Genomic DNA, 23,384 nt, shown 5'->3' on the forward strand with positions numbered 1-23,384 from the left:
TATGTTCATCCTTATTTTTATTGCTACCTTTATTATTTTTTCCCACGTCCATATTTGTATGTGACGATAGTTGCCCATGGTATCGGGCATCACCGACGGAATGACGTCATCTTTGTGGGGCGCGGCAGCTCTGCACCTTTCCAGCACTTCCGACACGCTTGCGGGCTTCTTCTTCTATTTAAGGTAAGATTGCAATGTATTTCACTGTTACTCACCTTGACAAAGGAGCATTTGTGCCCCGAAATGTCGGCCCTGCTTTAAACAAATGGTCTAAATTTAGCTTTTTGCATTTTCCTAAACCTAGGAGCGCCACTGGTCATTTTTTGTCATATATATATATATACACGCTCTATTTAGAATTCTGCCACGTGACATTGTAATGTAAACATGTATATACTACACTAAACTATAAATAAGTCTCAGCAAGACCGATAACGTGGTCTGCATGCCAATGACTGAGAACCTGTCTCACCCTATTACCACCAGCATGTCATGTCTGAGGGTTGGTTTGGGCTGGAGCAGGCGTGGGAGGCTGAAAAGGAGACTTTGGAGGTGTGAATAAACCTGGGTGGCTTGAGCCAGGACTTCCTCATGTATTTCTGTGAGGAGGTAGAGGAGCTGCAGAGGATGATGGGCCCGAAGGCGAGAACAAGAATGGAATGTCTTTATTAAACTACAAGTTGGAATAAGAACTGGAGATGATATTACTGTATGAATGTGCAGAATCTGATTGGGACCGATGATGCTGGATTGAGAGCTGGATCGGATTGAGACCGATGTTGATGATTTGAAGAACTTGATGGTTTTGAATCCAATGTTGAAGAATTTATGAAATGGATCGGTTTGAGACCAATGTTGAAGAATTAAAGAACTTATTTGATAGGAGTCCGATGTTGATGAATCGAGGAACCTAATTGATAAGAGTCTGATGTTGGAAGCATCGGATTAGACCGATGGTTGGAGGTATCGGCTGGAACCGATGGTGGCTGTAAGAACAAGTCTCAGTGGTAAAAACCAGACTGGTGTGCAAGATGGTATAGGAGATTTGTTTATCAGGTATAGGAACTGGATATAACGGAATGGGGGCCTGATTCACTATGGATCGCTATTCTGCTTATACGTACGCAACACAGTTGCTAATATCAGCAGTGCTATGTAAGTGTTTGCATTCGCATTGCTATCGCAGCCTAACATAAAGACGTCTACCTCCCCTTACTCACATCCGTATACTTTGACAACATAGAGAAACAATCGGTAACATTGAGTAACATTGGACAGTTAATGAAGCCCAGACCTTACTCAGGAAATGCTTACTTTTGTGCACGCTATGACACCTCATCTGGGATTGCAGTGGATAATTTATGCACGCCCCTGCAACGGTGTTGAAACGCACTGGCACGCCTGTGTTCGTCCGACCACCCCCCCATCACCACCCACAAATGGCACTTCCTGTCAATCACTCTGCCATGGGTCTGTGTAGCCTCTGCAATTGCAGCTCCGATCGCAGCATCTGGCTTGCGCACACGCACTGCAATGCATACTCATGCGCAGTGCGAATTAATCGACCAAATGCGCGTGTATAAGCAACTGCATTCCTTGCTGAATCAGGCCCTGGGACTGTTCAGATACAGAGTACTAGGGAGCTCAGCACTGAGCTGTAACTTCAGCAAGAAGCAACGTTGTACTGGCAACAGAGGCTAGTCAGGAAATGGAATTTACCGTATAGGGGAGGGTCCCCAGTAATTGGATGCTGCAATCAGCTGGTCTGGGAGCAGCGCTCTGAGTGGAGGAAGAGTGTCAGGTGACTGAGCCAACATGGCTGCGCCCATACTGGGGTTTAGGTGGGAACTCTGGCGTGCAGCCTGTGTGCCATCATGCTGGGAAGACACGCTGTGAGCAAGAGGCTGCGGAGAGCCATCTCCATGCTCAGTAACAGGACACTGAGTGGACAGGGCAGGAGCAGCACAGACAAATCTCAGCACCAGCTGAGAGCGATGTACAGCATGAGCAGACCTCTGTGCTATCCTGGACAGGCACCGGAGCGTTAACATAGTGGTGTTAATAGTCCGGAGCATGACACAGCATATGCCTTACTGTCAGAAATGGCTGTGGCATTACACCCCGGTCCTTTTGGGTCCAGTGCTGGTATAGGGACCCCCCTACGCAATTCCCCCCCCCCTACATTTAAAACCAGGACTCGCCCTGCAGCCTGGTGCTGGTTCCTAAGTGACGGTGGAACCCTACTCATTTTGTTCCCCGTAATTTTAGGAACCAGGACTGGCTGACAAGTCTGGGGCTCGTTAAGCTTTTGGAGGGGGACCCTACATAATTTTTTTTAAATAATTTAACCCGTATTTTACAGGTACAAGACACAAGCAGCTTACACATATCTCACTAATATGTGCAGGCTGCTTGCTCAGGAGAGTTATATCAGGTGAGTAATCTCCTGCAAAACGGGATACTCTGGGGAGATATCTCGTTCTGCTTCACCATTGGCCAACTGGATTTGCCTCAAATCGCCTGTTGGGTGATTTATTCACTTTTTAATTTGCAAATTTACAGAGTTCAGGCGAGGTACAGCGAGATTAAGCTATTTGCAAATCGTGACCATCTCGATTCTTAGTAAATTTGCCCCTGTCAATCACTCTGCATCTAAATCCTTACTAAAAGCGACATCGCAGAGGCACCGGGAAGCATGCACAATGCGCTGTAATAAAAACATCGCCCAACTGTGTAAATAGTGGCATAACATACCACTAGGCCCTCTGTTAGAGTTCACTGAGTTCTACCAATATGATGTGGTATATAATAATAGCTAAAGTGATCATATTGAATTGAACAACTGACTCAATGTTGGATACTGTATACTGTTAACATGTGGATGGCAAAAATGTGGTACCTTTCACTCAGTACATCTATAGCATCCCACACAAGAGCCATGTTACTGTTGTGTTCAATACATTTTCTCACCAGAATGCCTTAATGTTTATATCATTGTCAGCATGTTATGCCTACTGATCATTAGGCCAATATTCTTTAATCACTCTGGATATCTCAAATGATACCATAGAAAATGTTAAACAAGGACTACAATGGATTTGGCTGTAACTGTACCAGAAACTGTTCCCCCCTCCTCGCCCTCGTTCTTCTTTGTAATACACTCCCCACCCTGTTTTATTTTGCAGAAATTCAATAAATATTTATTTAAATAAATGGTAAAAATTTACTATTTTCTTTAATTGATGTCTAAACAGACATATTCTTGTTTCTTAAACATTTTTGTATATTATGGATCATTACCTCTTATAATAAGACTGAAGCATTTTGTGTAATTAAAACATAAAATTTGCTCTAAATTGTTTGGCACCCACCAAAGAAATGAGAATAGAGAAGTTCTGCCCTTCATGTGCCATGAAGTAAGCTGGTACAATGAAATATTTTGTGTCTGTATGTTTCATATACATTTCTGCCCACCCACAACAGCCTTTATGGAAATTGTATTGAGCAAAACATGTACAGATTCTTTATAATGTTTGTATGTGAACCTTTCTAGTGTATTGTAATGCAGGTTGAAGAAAATGATCAAGAGATGTTGCTATCAGTTGTCACAGTGATACTCTCATCGAGATTATTGGCACATGGCTGGGAATCGGTATGAGATCCCGAAGCCGTCATCCCGAAAGGGTTAACATACCGACACTTGCTGACTGGTATGCTAACCCTCCCCCTCTCCATACCCTAACCCTAACCCCCCTCTTTGATCCATAACCTCCCCCTCCCCAGTGCCTAACCCTAACAGTTCCCCATTAGTGCCTAACACTAACCCTCCCTCTAGTGCATAACCCTAAACCTAACCCCCCCTAACACCCCGATACTTACCTTCGGAAACCCCGTGGTCGGGATTCTGGTGCCAGGCTTCTCACTGGAGTCGGGATTTCGGTGCAGGTAATAGGAGCGTCGGCATCCAGACCGCCAGGATACTGAGCGCATACCCATGGCTGGCTGTCTCTTAGACTAATGGATTTTCGGTAGCATATACAGTATATGTACAGAACTGAACTGAACTGAATGCAAGTCAATTAGTGGACAGATCATGTGTGTTTTCACACTGAAAATTCTTCAGAGACCGAGCACAAGTATCTACAGGATGCAACTCTGTTGGTTATTTACTTACAACACAAGAGGCATAACTGATTGGTAAAAGTTATTTCGTATATTTGCTAAGTTTAGTGAGAGCGGATTAAGTTTAGTTGGACCATGCAAAATGCTGTAGGTGGCTGTCCTAAGTTAAAGTCCTCCTCTCGCTCCCGTCAACAGCAATTTATCTATAATCTCCTTTAATGATACAGCGCTTCACCTCTCTCTCTCTCTCCAATGCCTCTTCTCATGACTAATTTCTCCATGGCCCATGAGATGGGTTTTCAGAAGGTTCAGCAATAAACAATGTATCCATGTGTTTAATACATACTTCCTTACTTTTGAAAAGGTATTTCAGGGAGATTGTAAAAGCAACATCAATGAGCATAGGGGTAAAGTGGGCGTGTGCTGCTACGTCTGAGAGGCGTGTCATAATACTGACTTACATCCAAATTTAAACGAGCCCCAAAGCAGTTAGTAAGATCTACATATTGATGAAAACACACTGATACCTTTCAGAAAATGCATGTAGCCATAGAGATCATTGTGCCTTGTTATAACCAATGCAGGGAAATGGTACTTATGATCTTAATTGGGGGTAAAGGTGCGTATCCACTAGCAGACTGTGAAACGACTGCACGATTATAATTGTAATCGCGCAGTCGTTTCACAGTCTGTGCTGGGCCTACACTGAACGTTCAGTCGTTCAGTGTAGGCCCATCAATCATCACCGAACATGGGCAAGCTGTCGTTATTGACAGATTGACCAGCATGTTCGGGCGATGATTAATGTCGGAAACGACCAGCGGAAGCGCACATCGCTGGTCGTTTCCGACATTGATCTGCGCGACTTGTGGCCGATTACTGAGCGATAGCATGATTACGATGTCGTAATCACTCAGTAATGTAGCGTAGTGGATACGCAGCATTATATGCAATCAGGGAGATTGCCAGACTCTTCAGGGAGATTGTTACTCTTTCAGGGGGTCTCCCTGACAGTCAGGGAGAGTTGGCAAGTATGGTTTAATATACAGCTGATAAGTGACTGATCTATATCAAGCAGTGACTTTCATATCATAGTAAGTAAGTCAGTCAAATAATCAGCCTGGACACCTGATACATATGACCACTGGATTCACATGCTTCCTTACAGGGAATTAACGACTGGTGCAGACAATGAAGTCTAGTTAAATGTCAAAATTTCATATATTTTTTTTTCATTTTTATTATCATTTAGTTCAACCTGGTTTGTCACAGAAAAGAACAAACAGACGTATCCCAAGCCATTTACATGCTGGGGCTCCTCATTGGATCTATTATTTTTGGTCCCTTAGGAGACAGGTCAGTATGAACTTCAGAAATTAATATTTTATCATTATTTTAATACTGCAAAAAAATTGTGCCTCCAAGAGCATAATTATATTTTAAAACCAATTAAATTATTCGTAATATTCATTAATTATTATTACTGTCCAAGGATTATATTTACTCACAGCTAGGAACGTTCATATTAGAATTCAGCAAAAAATTTAAGTCATGCTCTACCCCCATTTGAAAAGCCCTTACCCTCGTATAACCTTTCATTTCTGGAAACAGTTTAATAAAACAAATTCAAGCATTTTATTTTCACAGCAGCTTTTACATGATTACCAGATTTCATAAATGTCCCGTTACATATAATCACATAATCACTGTATTCTCTGACATATTTCATTAGAAAGCATAAAAGTAGCAGCAGCATTACATCTTTCATTGGCGTCAATTCAATTAGGTGCTTGTTGGGTCCTGTGAACCGTCCTCACGGCGAACTCGCACTGTGGATTGCATTTGCAAATCAATTTCAAACTCGCATTGATTTTTCAGAGGAAATTTGTGTTTTGTTGTGCGCCTCCCCTCAGCAGAAAAAAAGGTAGCGAGATTCTTTATATTATAAGGTGCATACACACACAACGATTTTGTTACCAACGATTTTATGAATGATTTTATAAACAATTTTCTGTCAGATTATGTGTCAGATTATCTGTCAGATTATCTGTCAGATTTTTTAAAGTGTAATAAACGATTCTTTGAACTACAAACGATTTTTGTAACTTCCCTTAATGAAAATCGTTCAGTTGGTCAGTCAGAATGAACTACAAACTACAAACGGGAACGCGCATGAACGATAATCGTTCATCGTTATAACTCAGAAACTGAACGATTTTTTCAACGATTGAACGATAATGACGTCGTTATAGTTAAATCATTCAAAAAATCGTTACGTGTGTATGCACTTTAAGTAATAATGTTGTGACTCAATGCAGAACTTCTGGTACACCCCTCTCAATAAATAATTATGGCCATAACTACCTGTCAGTTTTCAGGTGAATTTCTCTAAAAAGCTCAATAATGGGTTAAATGATGTGGGACAGGTATGTGGGGGTGTAAATGATGTGGGACAGGTACGTGAAAGTGTAAAAGATGTGGGAGAGGTACGTGAAGGTGTAAATGATGCAGGACAAGTACGTGGGAGTATGATGGGGGACAGATATGTGGAGGTATTAATGATGTAGGACAGGTATGTGGAGATGTAACTGATGGGGGACAGGTAAGTAGAGGTGCAAATGATGGGGGACAGGTATGTGGAGGTGTAAATGATGTGGGACAGGTATGTAGAGATGTAAATGTTGTGGGACAGGTATGTAGAGATGTAAATGTTGTAGGACAGGTAAGTGGGCGGTGTATATGATGGGGGCCAGGTATGTGGAGGTGCTAATGATGTGGGACAGGTACATGAAGGTGTAAATGATGTAGGACAGGTATGCGGAGGTGTAAATGATGCGGGGCAGGTACATGGGGGTGTATATGATGGGGGACAGGTATGTGGAGGTGCTAATGATGTGGGACAGGTACATGAAGGTGTAAATGATGTAGGACAGGTATGCGGAGGTGTAAATGATGCGGGGCAGGTACGTGGGGGTGTATATGATGGGGACAGGTATGTGGAGATGTAAATGATGGGGGACAGGTATGTGGAGGTGTAAATGTTGCAGGACAGGTATGTGGGAGTGTATATGATGTGGGGACAGGTATGTGGAGGTATTAATGATGTGGGGCAGGTACGTGGGAGTATATATGATGGGGGAAAGGTATGAGGAGGTGTAAATGGTGTTGGACAGGTATGTGGAGATGTAAATGATGTTGAACAGGTATGTGGAGATGTAAATGTTGTGGTACAGGTATGTGGGGGTGTATATGATGGTGGACAGGTATGTGCCAGTGTAAATGATGTAGGAAAGGTATCTAAAGATGTAAATGATGGGGGACGGGTATGTAGAGGTGCAAATTATGGGGGACAGGTATGTAGAGGTGCAAATGATGAGGAACAGGTATGTGGAGGTGTAAATGATGGGGGACAGGTACGTGGAGGTGTTAATGATGTGGGACAGGTATGTGGAGATGTAAATGATGTGGGACAGGTATGTGGAGATATAAATGATGTGGGGAAGGTATGTGAGGGTGTATATGATGTGGGACAGATATGTGGAGATGTAGGACAGGATTGTGGAGGTGTAAATGATGTGGCACATGTGAGGAGGTGTGAATGATATGGGACAGGTATGTGGAGATGTAAATTATGCAGGACAGGTACATGGCGGTGTATATGATGGGGGACAGGTGTGTGGAGATGTAAATGATGAGGGACAGGTTTGTAGGGGTGCAAATGATGTGGGACAGGTATGTGGAGGTGTAAATGATGGGGGACAGGTATGTGGAGGTGTAAATTATGTGGGACAGGTATGTGGAGGTGTAAATGATGTGGGGCAGGTATGTGGAGATCTAAATGATGTATGTGGGACAGGTATGTGGAGATCTAAATGATGTAGTACAGGATTGTGGAGGTGTAAATGATGTGGATTGTGTGTGGAGGTGTAAGTCATGTGGGACAGGGTTGTGGAGGTGTAAATGTTGTGGGACAGGTATGTGGGGTGTAAATGATGTGGGACAGGTATGTGAAGGTGTAAATGATGTGAGGAAGTATGTGAGGGTGTATATGATGTGGGACAGGTATGTGGAGATGTAAATGATGTGGGGAAGGTATGTGAGGGTGTATATGATGTGGGACAGGTATGTGGAGATGTAGGACAGGATTGTGGAGGTGTAAATGATGTGGCACGTGTGTGGAGGTGTGAATGGTATGAGACAGGTATGTGGAGATGTAAATGATGCAGGACAGGTACATGGGGGTGTATATGATGTGGGACAGGTATGTGGAGATGTAAATGATGAGGGACAGGTTTGTAGGGGTGCAAATGATGTGGGACAGGTATGTGGAGGTGTAAATGATGGGGGACAGGTATGTGGAGGTGTAAATGATGTGGGACAGGTATGTGGATGTGTAAATGATGTGGGGCAGGTATGTGGAGATCTAAATGATGTATGTGGGACAGGTATGTGGAGATCTAAATGATGTAGGATAGGTTGTGGAGGTGTAAATGATGTGGATTGTGTGTGGAGGTGTAAGTGATGTGGGACAGGGTTGTGGAGGTGTAAATGTTGTGGGACAGGTATGTGGGGTGTAAATGATGTGGGACAGGTATGTGAAGGTGTAAATGATGTGAGGAAGGTATGTGAGGGTGTATATGATGTGGGACAGGTATGTGGAGATGTAAATGATGTGGGGAAGGTATGTGAGGGTGTATATGATGTGGGACAGGTATGTGGAGATGTAGGACAGGATTGTGGAGGTGTAAATGATGTGGCACGTGTGTGGAGGTGTGAATGGTATGAGACAGGTATGTGGAGATGTAATTGATGCAGGACAGGTACATGGGGGGTGTATTTGATGGGGGATAGGTATGTGGAGATGTAAATGATGAGGGACAGGTTTGTAGAGGTGCAAATGATGTGGGACAGGTATGTAAAAGTGTAAATGATGGTGGACAGGTATGTGGGAGTGTATATGATGGGGGACAGGTATGTGGAGGTATTAATGATGTAGGACAGGTACATGGAGATATAAATGATGGGGGACAGGTATGTAGAGGTGCAAATGATGGGGGACAGGTATGTGGAGATGTAAATGATGTGGGGCAGGTACGTGGGGGTATATATGATGGGGGACAGGTATGTGGAGGTGTAAATGGTGTTGGACAGGTATGTGGAGATGTAAATGATGCTGAACAGGTATGTGGAGGTGTAAATGTTGTGGGACAGGAATGTGGGGGTGTATATGATGGTGGACAAGTATGTGCCAGTGTAAATGATGTAGGAAAGATATCTAAAGATGTAAATGATGGGGGACAGGTATGTAGAGGTGCAAATTATGGGGGACAGGTATGTAGAGGTGCAAATGATGAGGAACAGGTATGTGGAGGTGTAAATGATGGGGGACAGGTATGTGAAGGTGTAAATGATGGGGGACAAGAATGTGGAGGTGTTAATGATGTGGGACAGGTACATGGAGGTGTAAATGATGTGGGACAGGTATGCGGAGATGTAAATGATGTGGGACAGTTATGTGGAGATGTAAATGATGTGGGGAAGGTATGTGAGGGTGTATATGATGTGGGACAGATATGTGGAGATGTAGGACAGGATTGTGGAGGTGTAAATGATGTGGCACGTGTGTGGAGATGTGAATGATATGGGACAGGTATGTGGAGATGTAAATGATGCAGGACAGGTACATGGTGGTGTATATGATGGGGGACAGGTATGTGGAGATGTAAATGATGAGGGACAGGTTTGTAGTGGTGCAAATGATGTGGGACAGGTATGTGGAGGTTTAAATGATGGGGGACAGGTATGTGGAGGTGTAAATGATGGGGGACAGGTATGTTGTTGTGTAAATGATGTGGGGCAGGTATGTGGAGATCTACATGATGTATATGGGACAGGTATGTGGAGATCTAAATGATGTAGGACAGGATTGTGGTGGTTTAAATTATGTGGATTGTGTGTGGAGGTCTAAGTGATGTGGGACAGGGTTGCAGAGGTGTAAATGTTATGGGACAGGTATGTGGGGTGTAAATGATGTGGGGAAGGTACATGGGGGTGTATTTGATGGGGGACAGGTATGTGGAGATGTAGGACAGGATTGTGGAGGTGTAAATGATGTGGCACGTGTGTGGAGATGTGAATGATATGGGACAGGTATGTGGAGATGTAAATGATGCAGGACAGGTACATGGTGGTGTATATGATGGGGGACAGGTTTGTAGAGGTGCAAATGATGTGAGACAGGTATGTAAAAGTGTAAATGATTTGGGACAGGTATGCGGAGGTGTAAATGATGGGGGACAGGTATGTGGAGGTGTAAATGATGTGGGACAGGTATGTGGATGTGTAAATGATGTGGGGCAGGTATGTGGAGAACTAAATGATGTATGTGGGACAGGTATGTGGAGATCTAAATGATGTAGGACAGGATTGTGGAGGTGTAAATGATGTGGTACAGGGTTGTAGAGGTGTAAATGTTGTGGGACAGGTATGTGAAGGTGTAAATGATGTGGAGAAGGTATGTGGAGATGTATATGATGTGGGGAAGGTATGTCAGGGTGTATATGATGTGGGACAGGTATGTGGAGATGTAGGACAGGATTGTGGAGGTGAAAATGATGTGGCACGTGTGTGGAGATGTGAATGATATGGGACAGGTATGTGGAGATGTAAATGATGCAAGACAGGTACATGGGGGTGTACATGATGGGGGACAGGTATGTGGAGATGTAAATGATGCAAGACAGGTACATGGGGGTGTACATGATGTGCGACAGGTACATGAAGGTGTAAATGATGCAGGGCAGGTACATGGAGGTAATGTTATATCAGCAAAAAGAAAGAAAAGAATAAGATGCAATGCCCAGTGCACAATCATGGATTAAATAATTGTATTTTGATTTCTGAATTGTTATTAAAAATATTTAAACTTTATTTGGTATCTTTTCAATATGATATGAATGTATGGCGTAATATAAAAAAATAATAAAGAGTAAAGTGTGGACAGGTACGTGAAGGTGTAAATGATGCAGGGCAGGTACGTGGAGATGTAAATGATGTGGGACCGGTACATGAAGGTGTAAATGATGCAGGGCAGGTACGTGGAGGTGTGAATGATGTGGGACAGGTACGTGAAGGTATAAATGATGCAGAGCAGGTACGTGGAGGTATATATGATGTGGGACAGGTACGTGAAGGTGTAAATGATGCAGGGCAGGTACGTGGAGGTGTAAATGATGTGGGACAGGTATGTGAATGTGTAAATGATGCAGGGCAGGTATGTGGAGGTGTATATGATGTGGGATAGGTGAGTGGAGGTGTAAATGATGTGGGACAGGTACGTGAAGGTGTAAATTTATGTGGGATAGGTGAGTGGAGGTGTAAATGATGTGGGACAGGTGAGTGGAGGTGTAAATTATGCTTGCTATCAATTTTAAACCATTAATAAAAAGTAAAAAAATCAGCCATTGGACAGCTTTCAAATCATCCAGTACTTTCGGCCACTAAGCCTCCTAAATTGTCGTGCTATCTCAGTTTTTGGTGGTCCAGGATGGTTTCCCCCTTTTTTCATGCATTTCTCCTAGGTTGCTTTTTAGGGAAAAGTCATGCAACTTCGCTGCGACTACCTGGCGTTTCTAATTAAATCTCGCATTTCTCGGTACGCTTATTTGTGCAATGAATGCAAGTTGAAACTAACTTGCGCCTAATTGAATAGACCTCATTGTGTTGTGTTATGTTCCAGCTCACACCTTTTCCAAAATATTAATAACATGTATTAAAGTGACTTAAAACAACAGAAAAATTAGCTGCAGAGGTAACCAGGTAAAACAGGTGATGTAACCACTAGGAACCAGAGGCGTAATTTCCAGGTACAGTCCCTGATTTAAAAAATGTAAAAATGTTCCTAATTTTTTCAATATGGCCAAATATCCAGCACATGTTCTGTTATAAAAAAAACATATAGGAGACCAGCGCTCAATATATTGATAAATATAAATGATGCACGGTTTAGAATTACAAATAGATATTTATTAGTTAAATAGATTCTCCGCTCCTATGCATGTAAGCATCTCATAAAGTATTCATAAAAATGTGTAAATGTATAGACACATAACTACAATAAAATATATAAAAGTCATTCATTAAAATCCACTCCTGTGATAATCTATGTTGGAGTTAGGACTCACTCCTCTGTATCCCAAGATTTTACCAAATCGGCTCAATGGATTTGCAGGAAGTCCTTTGGCCTTCCATAACATAACATTGGTTATTGATGCACAATCCTGAGGAAGCTGAGCATTCATTGCTCAGCGAAACGCGTTGAGTTCTGAACCCCCTTTTTTATCCGAACTCCTGGAATTTGTTGCACCTATATTGGACTCTTACATCTCCCCGTGGAACCCGTTGCAGCTTTGAGGGATACCTTGCCGATTGTGCTTCAACTCACCAATGTTATGTGCTTGATGCCACAGGACTTCCTGAAAATCCACTGAGCTGAATTGGTAAGTCTTGCTGCTAAAATAAACCTTATTTGGGATACAGAGGAGTGAGTCCTAACTCCAACATAGATTATCAGATTTATGAGATACTTACCTGCATAGGAGCACAGAATATATTTAATTAATAAATATCTATTTGTAATTCCAAACCATCCATTATTTATATTTATCTATATATTGAGTGCTGGTCTCCTATATGTTTTTATTTATTGTGTTTATCATTGGGATTGACAACTCCTTGTACCAGGAGATTCAGGACAGTGTGTTAGATCTGTATATTTGCTATACATGTTCTGTTATTCTTTGCATTGGAATTGGATGCAATTTTCACGAACTATTCTTTTGTTGTATGGAAATAGTTTTTTTTTTTTATAAACCTCAGGACTTGCAAAAATAGTTATTTGTGCAATAATGTTAAACTTTCTAAATACAAGAACTGCACATAGAAGGTTATTTTTACTATGCACTTTCTGCAAAGATAACAAGTACCATTTTGAAATTTGTTCAGTAAATATTCAACTTTACAGTCTTTTTTTATAACATTTATTATATCAGAATACGCCACTCAGATCTAATATAATATGTCTTGTCAGTAGATGAAGCAGGATGCATTACACAAGCAATATACTAGTAATAGATAGCTAAACACTGTCTAAAGGATTTTGAAAGAATTGTTCTCTATAAAATGGTATCCGTATGCATATTTGTTACCCTTTATTTATAATAACCATGTTATTACTCAGTGCTTTATATATACACTATGTAGACAAACATGAATGGACACCCAAAGTTTAAGCTGGTTTGGCATGGGTCCACTTGTTGTAAAGCATGGTCACATTAACTCTGAGAAGTATAGAGAATTGTTCTCGATAACTCAGTGTTTCCTACATTGTGGCAGTTCTACGGAAACAAAGAATGTGTTTATCAGGATGACAATGCCACCTGTCATGTTTCCAGGGCGACGCTGGACTGGTATACAGAAAATCTGGTAACCCGGATGGACTGGCCAGCTCAGAGTCCAGATCGTAACCCCATTTAGAACCTCTGGGATGAATTGGAGTGACGGGTGCTTTCTAAGCCGGCTCGACCTTCTTCAGTGTCACAGTTGGTCACTGTACCTAAGGCAGAATGGCAAACTATACCGCCTGCTGTTGTCCAGGAACTTGTGGGCAGTTTTCCAAGAAGGGTGACTGCAGTAATCACTGCACGTGGTAGACCTACAAAGTATTGACGTCAATAAAATTTCATTGATCTTTTTGCTGTTAGTGTCCAAGCAATTTTGTCTACATAGTGTAGAATACCATGTTATATATTAATGCAGATTTTTTTTATAAATATTTAATGCTGTATTTTAAAGGATTGGGAGACGGCCAGTTATATTAATCTCAGTGTTATTGATGTTGGTGTTCGGAGTTGGAGCAGCTTTTGTTACAGAGTTTTACGTCTATACAGTGCTGCGTTGTGTTGTGGGAATCGCTATGTCAGGGGTCCTGATTAACAATCTCGTATTAGGTAAAACACTATGCAAAAATCAGTATAATGTCTGCTGAATGCCATCTTCTACCTTCTGTCTGTAGCTTAACTTGTGCATCATTTTTGTTAATTCTCTTATTCAAGACAATACACTTTTAATATTTATTTTTGTTTATTATTATTTTGATTATTATTATTGTCTATTATTTATATGGTGGCAAAGATTTCCATAGTGTTGTACGTATACTGTAGATGTTGGCATGTTTAAAGGTAGGGAGTCTGGGTGATTGATTGTCTGCTAAATCGTGATAGGGCATTTCAAAAACATTGGTGCCACACAGAAGAAATTCTCCTACTCGTTTTATATGCTGTCAGAGTCCATTGTATATGAATAGGCCATACCACCAGAACCATAACAGACATTGGGGTCTATTTACTAAGCAGTGTTAGGAAACAGAGGGGCTGATTCAGACCCGCTTGCTAGCGCACAGCGCTGGCAAGTGGGTAGATGTTTGCCCCCTGTGCATGCGCTGCCTCCGGCGTGCGCATGCGCGAGCCCCAGCAAGCGACTGAAGTTCAGTCGCTACGGGGCTCGCTACAAGACGGGGCGGCTGTCGATGTTGATTGACAGCTCACTCCGTTTTGTAGGTGGGGAGGGGGGGATGGTTAGGCAAATGCAGGCGTTCCCTTAGGAACGCCTGGCGTTTGTGGGCGGCCCTACTGACTGTTATATCCTGATTAAACCTTGGTACAATCCTGCCTATAAACCTCTAAACATAGATGGCGCTAAATAGCGCTATGACCAGTCGCCCACCCCAATAAATGCTCTCAGACTTTGGCACTTGTGGTCCAACGCACAAAAGTTATTATTCAAGAAAAGTACAGATAGTTACACGCTGTGATCTAAAGACAATTAGCGCAAATAAATCATACAGACCCAAAGTACAGTTGTTATATACGCACACGCTCTTGTCCCAGATACCGGCATCAGCAAGAAACCTCCGTCAACAGCACAGCAAGAAGACTCAAGACTGGGGTCAGAGAGCGCACATATATACTCTTTCAGGAATTGGCCATACAATGGACATGAGCTGGTATTGTTTCAGTGGTTCTTCTTCTTTGGTCTTCTGTTACGACATAGTTCATTGGTCTGTTTGTACTTGAGAAGTTCAGCCTCCCAGTAGCTCTTTGTGTACTTTTTCCTGCTGCATAACTAAGCAATGAACACTTCATACATTGTACATTATTTCACCTAATTCCCTATAGTTCATAACTTGCAGATGCTTGTAGCGATTTCCCCACCGATACTACCAGAGATCTGCAAATACACAGCTGCTCAGAATGGCACCAAACATGATCTACTTATTATGTACTAAACCATAAATATCATATATCATGCACTTCACATCATTGCAAATATAAATAACACTTTGGGTAATGACCTTTATTACTGCAGAACCTTTTTATGTAATTTGTGTATGTGTAAGTGTAAGAGAATATTGCATAAAGTTGCTAATATGCGTGGTGCGTTTATTTGTAGAGTGCTTATGATAAACAGCGCAACTGTGTGTAATGTGCGGTGTTTATGCATGTGAGTCTATGTGTGTGTGTTTTATGCATGTAAGTCTATTTATGATGGATTTAATGTATATATATATATATATATATATATATTTTATCCCTTACTAACATATTTTTAAAACTATAATGCAAGGTGTTACAAGCAGCTAGGTTCACTTTCAATCAGGGTGGGGACCCCCAGCTGATTGTCGTTGCCACTGCATCTGGTAAGCAAAACCTCTGACTATTGTTAATTCAGACAAATTCAATTGTGCATATCAATGTCTGGGTTATATTTCAATTGCCACAGCCATACTTGTCTATATGCGGGGCTTCCCAATTTATATGTAAAACACTCACAGTATCCTGGTGTATTGTTTTATATTTACTTTTCTCAGACATGTATACAGAAGCTGTTTCTTGTTACTAACTAAACCCTGCATGAATATTGTGTTTGTCAGTGTGAGAGTGTTGTATATTATTCACTATTTAGTGTTGTGCGAATGTGTGGCTACGTGCGCACACTGGGTGCGTGCGCACGCAATGTTACATCGTGGATAGTACCAACATAAATCGGGCAGCGGACGACCAAATCGTCTGATAACAGTTGAATTGCGGTCGCATGCAATTATTCGACTTCGACAGTTCACCCTTTGATATCCAATCAACATGCTATCATACTTTGACTTTTAAAAATTAATTTTAAGCTTACATTATGATATATTATTTAATGTTATGTTATGGGATTGCACAAGGTGGTTCTTAATCCATCAATAATGTGTCTCCAAGAGGGGACATAAAACTACCATTATACGCACACCGCGGATCTTGGGAGATCATGGGAAAGATGTGGGGATGCACTAGTCCTATAATTGAAGTCTTGAGGGGGGATAGGGACTTATACGATGGTATTTCCTAGTTCAGCATTGTAATGCAGTTCTACATTTACCTCAGTATTCATATTGTCACTACTGACCACCATCATAATTTTGTTCTTCCGGTTTACCTTATTTTTAAATTTTCCACACTTCAGCACAGTAAGAACACACCTGACACATACTGTATGCCAATTACTATGATGACAACCAGTATGTGGATCAGGAGTTTACCTATGCTTGCAATCATTTCCTGGACCCATTCTCCTAGACTTGAGAACCATTTAACTGGGTTCAACAGTGAAACCCATTCCTCTACCTTCTCCTCTACTTCAGCCACTAAAGCATTATGGTTCTTCCGAAATTCCCATTTTAGCTGCAGAATTTCATCCATCTTGCGGTCTATCACCTCCTTGAGGTTGCTGGTATCATTTGTGACGTAAGTGCAACACTTTACTCCAAATTGGGTGGCCACAGTTACGCAATACCCTCCAGTGACAGCTGTTAAATAATTTAACACTAGTCTATGTTGCACCAGTTCTTTCTTGTACGCTTGCAACTCCCTACCTGTATACCTGAATGTGTCATCATACATCTCGATGATATTATCTATTAATTTAGCAAGATCTTGGATATATCTAAAGTTTATTGTACCCCGAGCGATCCTGGTGGGATCTAGTGCTACCAAAACCTGAAAGCCAGTTGTCTCACTAATTAACTGTGTGGTTTTATGCACATCACCAGGTATCATATTTCTTTTGTCTCTGTGTTCATACTGTGTGTGAAGATACGGTGATGGTGTGTTTTTATGAATACCAAGCATTTCAACATGTGTGAGGGTCATAACCTCTGGGACTACTCTTCCCAGATAACACAAACCTTCAGAACTCAGAGAGAGCCACTTATACGCTTTCCTTCCACATATAAAATATACATCATCGGGGAGAACATAAGGAATAGTATGCATCATGATCATCAAACACATTTCCCTCACAAATGATCCTATCTCAGGTTCTCCCATCTGGCAAATACATGTTTCTGGTTGTATAACCTTAGCACAGTACCCTTCTGGTATTCTACCAACCATTTCTTTGGTGGAACTCAGTGTATATTTATACCGGAAGTGTCTTCCACCTGACCTAATTTTGCGTAACAGTTCATAATTCATAGGCTCACGGTCAGCTCTTAGTGAGAAGGTCATCGTCTGATTATTCCCAGTCACCTCCCAACTTCCTGGTTCATTGGAGTTGGTGATGTTTAAACATAAAAGTGATTTATCTACTTGGTACTGGTGGAGTTTAAAATGGGGTGGTTTGGTATTAAGAAATTTTCCAGCCAGTGTCTTCCCTTTTTGCAATTCTATAATTTCAGAGATATGTAACGGGAAGGGCATTAATCCTACATTATGCTGTCCTTGTGGCACATGAGAGCCCACCCAACAGTCGGTTTGGTTCAAAATTTTGCCCACCATGGTGTGATAATCCTCTAAAGGGTACCCACCCCAATACTGATTATACTTGGGTTGACACCGTTGGATGCATCTCTCATCAATTACAGACCCACAGAACTCACACATACAATAATCCTCAGACGATAGACCTTCACACTGTCTCCGAGTATCCAAAATAGCAGATCTCTTAACAATTACAGTTCTAAGATTGGTCAAACACTCCCCTGATTGGCATAGCACTCCTCCTTTCGACTCTACTCCATCAATTCTTCCATCAGCTCCCATCTTCTCTATCGGTCCCCCGTCATAGAAACCAGAAATCCCCGAACAAACCAGGATGGAAACTCTGGAAGAGAATATAAAAATGAACACAGCAGACCAGTCCATCGCCACAGCAAGGACCTGCAAATTTCTTTAGCTCAGGTATCTCACGGCCACCTTTTAATCCTCCCGGAACAAGCTCGCGATTGACAGGTCCACTTTATCAGCCTCGTCTCCGCCTTGTTTCTCCAACGGTTGGAATGGACCCAGGTATCTCTCTCGGCCACCTTCAAAAATGTGGTACTTGTCAGCAACACCTGATATGGACCCTCCCAATGATCAGTCAAACAACCTGAATGCAAGAAATTTCTGATCATAACATATTCTCCAGGTTCGACATCATGGCAGTTTGTTTCAGGCATATCATGGGACAACAGTTTCAGTTTCTGCTGTTGCTGTTTTAACTGTTTACTCATTGATATAAGATACCTTACAGTTACCTCGTTGTTACCTTTCAAATCTTCCTGCGGACTTATAATCAAATGAGGTTGTCTACCAAACAGTATTTCAAAGGGAGACAGATTTAGAGGGGGTCTAGTGCTATGTAGGACCAAAGTTGATGCTTCTGGCCATCCTAGTCCAGTCTCTGCCATGATTTTACTTAGTTTGTTTTTAATAGTTCCGTTCATCCTCTCCACCTTGGCACTGGCTTGAGGTCGGTAGGGGGTGTGATGTCGACTAATAATACACATATTTTGAAAAACATCACCTGTGAAATGAGTACCCCTATCACTCTTGATAATTTTAGGGATACCGTATCTGCTCAAAAACTCCTGAACAATTTTCTTGGCAGCAAACGCAGCAGTATTAGTGGCAGCTGGGTATGCCTCAACCCAATTGGAAAACACATCAGTGCACACTAATACATACTTGAGATTCCTGCAGGGTGGTAATTGGATGAAATCAATTTGTATTACCTGGAAAGGTCCGTCAGTCGGAGGAATGTGAGATGGTTTGGTAGGGATCATTTTCCCAATGTTTTTCCTCAAGCAGGTCAGACAGGACATTGCTCTCTTTTCCGCTTGAGAAGAGAAACCCGGTGCGCACCAGTATGCTCTCACCAATTTGCACATACCTTGCTTTCCCAAATGAGTCAGACCATGTGCTGCCTCAGCCAGGCTGGGGTAGAATGCCTTGGGAGCCACCAGCTTACCTTGTCTGTCCCTCCAGAATCCAGAGGACTCTTGCTCACCTCCCTTGGACCTCCAGACTGACTTTTCCTGGGTAGAACACACATTTTGCATCTCAATTAATTTCAGCATATCAATTGTTTAGAAAGTCATGATTTGTTCAGTTGGTACATTCATTTTTAACCCTGCTGCCCATTTTGCAGCTTCGTCTGCCCTGTTGTTGCCCAGTGACACCGGATCATCTTCACATGTATGGGCTTTACACTTAATTACTGCCACTGCCTTTGGCAATTGGATTGCTGTTAGTAGTCCTTTTATATGTTTGGAATGTGCTATTGGTGTGCCTGCTGCTGTCATAAATTTTCTCAGATGCCATAAGGCACCGAAATCGTGTACTACTCCGAAGGCGTACCTAGAGTCAGTATAGATATTAGCAGATTTACCTTCCGCTAATTCACACGCCCTCTTTAGTGCCACCAGTTCTGCCACTTGGGACGAGTGTGGTGGTCCTAAAGGTTTGGCTTCTATGATGTTTTCGTCATTTACAACAGCATAACCTGTACATAACTCTCCAGTGTCAGTCTGTCTATGACAACTCCCATCCGTGTAAAATGTCACATCTACATTTTCTAAAGGTGTAGCTGTAGCCCGTATTTCAGGTCTTGCGGTAAAGGTTTGATTCAGATATTCCATACAATCATGTGCATCAATATACCTGCAGAACTCACCTGCTGCCAGCGGCTCACCTCTCTCCACCCTTTTTGCATCATGTTGCACATAAGGTAAATACGCAGCTGGATTTAACGTACTGCACCTATTGATGGTGATGTTTGCAGGTGCTATTAAGGCTAGTTCCCATTTTGTGAACCTAGCTGAGGAGACATGTCTGGTTTGGGCAGAGTTTAGCAAAGCAGATACAGCATGGGGAATATAGACAATCATATCATGGCCTAGTACTACATCCTCACTCTTACTGACCAATAGAGCAGTTGCTGCTACACTTCTTAAACACGTTGGGAGTGATCTTGCCACAGTGTCCAACTGTGCACTGTAGTATGCTACGGGCCTACTGGCATCACCATGTTTTTGTGTGAGGACACCTGCAGCACACCCATCAGCTTCCGTACAATACAAATCAAAAGGTTTTTCATAATCAGGTATTCCCAATGCAGGTGCTCTTGTCAGACTGTCCTTAAGATTAAGGAAAGCCTGCACTGTTTCCTCTGTGTGTATGACACGATCAAGCTTTGAGGAAGAGACTAAGGGCCGTTCGTTCGCTCCGAGCGATGTTCTCACATCTGCGCATGCATATGGTTTGTAATGCGCATGCGCCAACCAGTCAGTGCGGTCTGAAATCGTGTGCTCGCAAAATAGCAAATGCCTGCTAATTTGAGTGACAGGATGAGGCGTTTATGGATGGTAACAGGGGAAGGTGCTTGAAAACGGGGAGTGGAGATCCGAACGCAGGCGTGCCAAATGGTCAAAACGGCATTTAATGGGTGTGCATAATTAACAAAGCAGCGTCATCAACCACGTCAGTTGCTTGTCTTTTAGCCTGAACTGCTCGCATGATTGCGGTAGGAAAATCCTACCACAAGAATAGCGAGCAGTTCATACACCTTTCGATGTACTTGATTAATCTAATAGCGGAGATGACGTATGATGCGAGCGGCAAAGGGGTGTCTTTACAAAATAGCGAGCGCATGTTTTGGATGCTCGTTCAGACATAGAGGCGTCAACAGACCGCAAAGAGCGAGCGCTCAATTTAAATAGCCAGACCCTTTTTCTGAACGAGCGTCCGCATATAGCGTCCGGCTCTGAATCAGGCCCTAAGTCCTGTAATGGCAAGGCCAAAATAGAAAAACCTGGGATCCACATTCTGCAGTATCCACACATTCCCAAGAAGGTACAAATTTGCTGTTGGTTCTGCGGCACTGTCATGTTCTGTATGGCCTGGATTCTATCATTTGTGAGATGTCGTAACCCCAGAGTTAGGCAGTGTCCCAAATATTTAACCCTGGACTGGCATGGCTGTAGTTTGTCCTTGGCAACCTTGTGTCCTGTATGCGAGAGATGAAGCAACAAAAGTTTAGTATCATTTAAACATGACATAAATGAATCAGAACATAACAATAAATCGTCCACATATTGTATTATAACAGATCCATTGGCAGGTTGAAAAGATTGTAAACAGTCGTGTAAGGCCTGGGAAAAGATACTGGGGCTGTCTATGAAACCTTGGGGCAATCGTGTCCATGTGTATTGTACACCACTGTATGTAAAGGCGAATAGGTACAGTCAGGATGAAGAGGCACAGAGAAGAAAGCAGAACAGAGGTCAATGACAGTGAAATGGGTTGCATTTGGTGGGATCTGCATGAGAATGACAGCTGGATTTGGCACTATGGGAAATTGGCTCTCTACCACCTTATTAACCCCTCTAAGGTCTTGTACCAGCCTATAACCCCTCCCACCACTCTTCCTTACAGGAAAGATGGGACTGTTGGCTACACTAGCTGTACGAACTAAAATTCTCTGCTGTAACAATCGCTCAATTATAGGATAAACCCCTAATTCTACCTCCTGTTTTAATGGGTACTGGGGACTTTTTGGATCTTGCCTACCGCTTTTTAAATTTACCATTATGGGACTTACGTTTGCCATTAATCCAGTGTCCTGTCTATCCTTGGTCCAAAGTGAATCTGGAACTTGGGACAACATTTGATCTACCTGAGATGGATTCTCACTTAAACTGGTAGAGTGATACATTATCCTTTGTGGAGTGTCCAGCATATCCCTCACCTCATTTGCAACTCTCTCTGGGATATCTAAAAATACACCATCAGTGGTACAATATATGACAGATCCCATCTTACATAACAAATCCCTTCCCAGTAGGTTAGTAGGAGCCGCTACTGCCAGGAGAAAAAAATGTCTGGTATGCAATGGCCCGATAGTGACTTCTGTGGATTTTGTTAAAGGATAATGTTGCACTTTACCCGTTACGCCCATTGCTGGTACTGTCTTGTTGGTTACCTGTAAATTAACGGGAGATTTTATCACTGACCTGGTCGCCCCTGTGTCTACAGGAAAAGGATATTTAGTACCAGCTACATCAACCATCATTACCGGTTTTTCCCTAGTACTTCCCGTTAACCTGACTATCTGTAGACTACAGGTATGACCTGACCCCTAGCGTTGACTCCCACTCTCCAATAAAGCATTAACGGCCACAATTGGAGCTGGTGTCTGTTGGACATTTGCTGGTCTCTGTGTATATCCCTTATGGGGATATCCAGGTCTTCCCTGGTTAGGGGGTCCTACCGTCTTTGCCGTACAGTTCCTACTCACATGTCCTAGTTGGTTGCAATTAAAGCACTTTCGTGAGTGGGGTGGATGAAAGGATTGCTGTGTGGGTTAAGCAGGAGGGAAAGGTGGTGGGTATGGGTAAGGATATTGAGGGAGATATAGTTGTTGTGGATAGTATGGGAGTTGTGGTTGTGTTTGATAAGTGGGGCAGGGCTGTGTTTGCGGTGGTGTAGGATTAGTGAGGACGTGTAGCTGTGCAGGTGTGTCTGCTGGCTGTGATGTTACAGTCATTCCTTCTAGAGCTTGGATACTAACAGCCATTAGTTTCTTGCTCTGGGTCTCTCTCTTTTTAGAGATGTTCTTATCATGTTCAATAGCGGATTCTATGAGGGTGTCTACAGTGACTCCCCTCCAGCCAGGCTGTGATTTCTGAACTCGGGTCTTTAGGTTCTCTTTTAGACCATCCATAAGTACAGTGACAATCATTCCCCTGTGGTGAGTGCTATCTTTAATATCTTCTAATCCAGTGTACTGGGCGATAGCCTGCAGAGCTCGGTTACAATAATCCTCTGCAGATTCACTCTCTTTTTGTTTTATGGTGAAAATTTTGCTCCAGTTAACTACTACTGGAAAATATACACCCAATTGAG

The 23,384-nt window shown here is 42.4% G+C and overlaps 1 protein-coding gene across 1 annotated transcript in view; it reads left to right on the plus strand.

The window, feature by feature from the left end:
- LOC148506665 (solute carrier family 22 member 13-like) overlaps window positions 1–23,384 on the plus strand; it is a 63,865-nt gene that overhangs the window by 5,224 nt on the left and 35,257 nt on the right. Inside the window, exons 2-3 of the mRNA XM_088446405.1 lie at window positions 5,375–5,478; window positions 13,975–14,129. Of these exons, the coding sequence (XP_088302531.1) occupies window positions 5,375–5,478; window positions 13,975–14,129 (259 nt within the window). The remainder of the gene's footprint in view (window positions 1–5,374; window positions 5,479–13,974; window positions 14,130–23,384) is intronic.

Source organism: Taudactylus pleione, unplaced genomic scaffold (genome assembly GCF_031769625.1).
Source record: "Taudactylus pleione unplaced genomic scaffold, aTauple2 ptg000398l, whole genome shotgun sequence".
NCBI classification, from domain to species: domain Eukaryota; kingdom Metazoa; phylum Chordata; class Amphibia; order Anura; family Myobatrachidae; genus Taudactylus; species Taudactylus pleione.